Source organism: Giraffa tippelskirchi, chromosome 3 (genome assembly GCF_054371585.1).
Source record: "Giraffa tippelskirchi isolate mGirTip1 chromosome 3, T2T-mGirTip1v1.2.pri, whole genome shotgun sequence".
NCBI classification, from domain to species: domain Eukaryota; kingdom Metazoa; phylum Chordata; class Mammalia; order Artiodactyla; family Giraffidae; genus Giraffa; species Giraffa tippelskirchi.
The window spans coordinates 68,555,096-68,558,573 of record NC_137277.1 but is presented as its reverse complement, the minus strand read 5'-3'; the positions used below and the strand labels follow the sequence as shown (position 1 = coordinate 68,558,573).

The window sequence follows — 3,478 nt, the reverse complement described above, 5'->3', positions numbered from 1 at the left end:
CCCCCAGGCTCCTCTGTCCATGGGAATTCTCCAGGCAAAAATACTGAAGTGGGTTGCCATGCCCTCCTCCAGAGGATCTTCCCAACTCAGGGACTGAACCCAGGTCTCCCACATTGTAGGTGGATTCTTTACGATCTGAGCCACATTATCCAGCTCAAATCCTTCAATGATCATTCAGGCTGGGACTGAGAAAGGAGAAGACCAGTCAAGAGAAAAGAAGGAACAGAAGGAAGAGAAAACTCCTTACAACCAAAGACTCTATTCCCATCTTGTTCTGGGGCTAGAGGGAAAAAAGGGTCAAGGATGGTAGACCCAGTTCTGAGGCTGCTGAGAGAGGGAACAGAGAGAGTTCAGTAGGTATTGATGACTCTGTGGATCCAGTCTGTATAGCGAGAAACCTTGGTGTAGTAGCCAACGTCACCTCTCAGAACACACCCTTCTGACCAGGATAAGATCCCCTGGAGCTGATTTTGGCACAGGATTGGGGCAGCAAGTACTTCCTGTTAGAAAGAGGAGAGATGGGTCAGGCACAGTAGCCAGAACAAAGATGACCTAGTACTCAGTGCCCATCTGAGGAGCCCAGACAGAAAGATTCAGGTGATGAGGGTTGGGAGAAATGTCTGGTGGCCATCTGGGACCCATCCCATCACTCACCCTAGGCTATGTCAGAGGAAGCCATAGAGAAAGGAAACACTCAGGTGTCTCCACCCTCACATTCATGTTCATTCATGATTGGTTCTTCCTGGACCACATTTACCTTGATCTCTTCTTGGATGTAAATAGGAAACTGGATTGGGTTGAAGGAGATATGTGGACCCCTAGACAGTGCCCCAGAACAAACTCAGGAGGGCCCAAGGGAAAAGAATTACCTTGCACGTGTGTGTGCTTTCCAGAGACGATCCTGCACAGAACATGTTCTCTGTGATTTTAACAGGCATTTTTCCTACAGGGGAATCTTCGCAGTATTCATTAGGGAAGCAAGAGACAGTCTGCTTTATCTTGACATCAGGCTTTACCTCTGAGCACATGCACACACAGGGTGAGGGCAGGATGGAGAGAGAGAGACAGAGTTCATCTCTCTTTGATCCTTCACGCATTCATCTCCCTTTCTTCTCTCCTTCCCTCCCTCTTACCTGTAATTAACCTCTCTATCATTCAACGAAAGAAAAAAATAAACGGAAAGGGAACCAGAGAAGAAAACAGATGAAATGAGAAAGCCAGTGTCTGGTTCCAGTGCTGTACACCGCATGCCTTGGACTTGGTTGCGCATGGTTTTACTTGTGAATGCTGTAAGTTTCTAAAGAATGAGCCACATTCAGCATCACCAGGAGGATGACCCTCCAACCCCTTCCTCACCCATACACCCCCCTTCACCTGCATCTGAATGATAAATGAGTCAAGAATATAGGATTCCAGAGACCTCCAGCCATACATAGCCGTGTTGCCCCTTATAAGATAAGGTCTATCCTATGACCAATTTGGCCTCAATTTCCACATTCATAAAATTAGAAGTTAAGATGTATAAGTTCTCAGGACCCTAACAGTTCTCTTGATCTGTAATAATTCAGTTGCATGATAATCCTCAGAGTGGGCAGTCAAGGAACACTAAGAGTCTGTCTTGAGGGTCACTCACCAGAATTCTGCCATGACCAGCCCCAGCCAAAGACAGTGCAGTTGTCCATCCTTCTGTTGGTCGTGGTCCTGGGTAGAGCTGCCAGTTTTACCTGGTTGTTGAGCTTTAGGGGATGTGTCAGCTTGATGAGCACTATGTCATGCTCGGCAGAATCCTGTTTGAAACTTGGATGTGGGATAGTAAGCATGGGTCTTAAGCTCTCCATCCTTTTTTGGAAACGCTCATCTAAAATAGCAATCTCCATCTCAAGAAATCTGGAACAGGCCATGAAGGATGAGCAGAGGAAATAGATATTATTCTATTGTTCATCTTGCATCATCCTACTGGGGAATCTAACTCATAACCACTAGGATCTATTTCCTGCCTCCTTCCAACCACTTCTTAGGTTTGAGAGTCCCCCACGCAAGTCTCTTCAGGGTTGAGCCATCCCAGTGACTAAGGTAGGGGGGATGCTTCTTACTCCAGGACCCCCTCACTCACGGTAAGAAGCAGTGTGCTGCAGACAGCACCCATTGTTTGTGGATCAGGGTCCCCAGGCAAGCGTCATTTTCTGAGTTCAGGAAAACCAAAAAGGTTGACTCAGTTTGGACATTCTCCTGATGGAGTTGCTCGACTGAGTTTTCCTGTTCTGGTGTTGGTGTTCCGGTCGTTGTTACTGCTGTCAGATGGGCAGAGGAAGGCAGAATCTTAGAGGCAGGGGCAGGCTTTCCAGAGGATGGAAGTCTGAAATGTTCTATGTGGAAGTGCTTTGAAATGGTCCATCTGTTTTTGGTATTTAAGGGGCTATTCAACTATTTCAGAACCCTTCTGTTAATTAATTTCCCCTTGGACTTCCCTCTGTATTTGTGTCCTCCCTCTTACTCACACTTCCTCTCCCTTCCTTTCTTCCTTTTGATTCTTCCTTCTTTTCCTCAAACATCCTTCTTAGCTATATAGCAAAATCACATTTTTTTGTGTGCCAATATCTACCCTCTATTGCATAAAGTCTCATCTCAGTCTGAATCTTCTCTTGTGCTCATGGAGCCAGGGGAAAAGTCAGTTGACTCTAGCTACCTCTGAGAGTTCTAGGAAACTACCAATCCCTGGGGTCCTGAGTTCTTAACTTTCTGATGATCACTTGTGAAAGTGAAAGTCACTCAGTCGTGTCCAACTCTTTGCAACCCCATGGATTATACAGTCCATGGAATTCTCCAGGCCAGAATACTGGAGTGGGTAGCCTTTCCCTTCTCCAGGGGATCTTCCCAACCCAGGGATCGAACTCAGGTCTCCCGCATTGCAGGCAGATTCTTTCCCAGCTGAGCTACCCCTGTTATCTATACCCATTTCCTACTCTTTCTTCCAATATGACCTTTTCAAAAATTTAAGCCAAAATGGGAATCTGCCCTCACCAGCCACTGTCAGAATAGTGAAGACTAGAAGGAAGCCGTTCATGTCTGCTGTCTCCACACGCTCTTCCAGCAAGAAGACCTGGGAAGGGAGTGAATTACCAACCAGCCTAAGGCTCAGGAAGCTTTGCAAGGGAGAAGTTACAAAAAGGGGTGGGGAGGTTCAAGGGAGCAAGTGACTCTGAACTAAGGGAGGATGGCATCAGAGGGAAGAAAGACAGTCCCTGTCTCTCTAGAGGGTCTGCCCTCCCACTGCAGTATGGGCAATTTATCCAAGGTGAGATGCCTGACCCCCGGGGGGATGTACTGAAAGCCAAGAACTTTGCTCTACTTTATTGGTAAAGAGAAATCTCAACTGGCCAATCCTGTCTGCCCTAATCTACTAGTAATACTTCAGCCCCCTGTTTCCCTTAGGTTTACTCACCTGTCCTCACTCAGCGTGGCTGATCCCTTCCTCTCT

General features: G+C 47.0%; 1 protein-coding gene across 4 annotated transcripts; it reads right to left on the bottom strand.

The window, feature by feature from the left end:
* Window positions 1-240: 240 nt before the first annotated feature.
* On the bottom strand, window positions 241-3,478 carry LOC145542413 (serine protease 58-like). 4 transcript variants are annotated; one of them, XM_081581202.1, is made up of 6 exons: window positions 3,443-3,478; window positions 3,022-3,100; window positions 2,114-2,291; window positions 1,634-1,887; window positions 870-1,018; window positions 241-500 (listed from the first exon to the last, which is right to left on the bottom strand). In XM_081581202.1, exons 2-6 carry the CDS (start codon window positions 3,062-3,064, stop codon window positions 351-353), a joined length of 774 nt encoding a protein of 257 aa, XP_081437328.1. In that variant the 5' UTR covers window positions 3,065-3,100; window positions 3,443-3,478; the 3' UTR covers window positions 241-350. The 4 variants fall into 4 exon arrangements, with proteins under 4 accessions (XP_081437328.1, XP_081437329.1, XP_081437330.1 ...); XM_081581203.1 differs by having other exon boundaries at window positions 870-955; XM_081581204.1 differs by having other exon boundaries at window positions 1,634-1,797.

Bases quoted from the DNA above. Each gene is read 5' to 3' on its own strand.
- LOC145542413 (XM_081581202.1), bottom strand. From the start codon at position 3,064: ATGAACGGCTTCCTTCTAGTCTTCACTATTCTGACAGTGGCTG. The intron at 1,888-2,113 runs GTGAGTGAGGGG...GGCCTGTTCCAG, and splicing joins GCAGCACACTGCTTCTTACC to ATTTCTTGAGATGGAGATTG. The intron at 501-869 runs GTAATTCTTTTC...TCTTTCTAACAG, and splicing joins AAAGCACACACACGTGCAAG to GAAGTACTTGCTGCCCCAAT.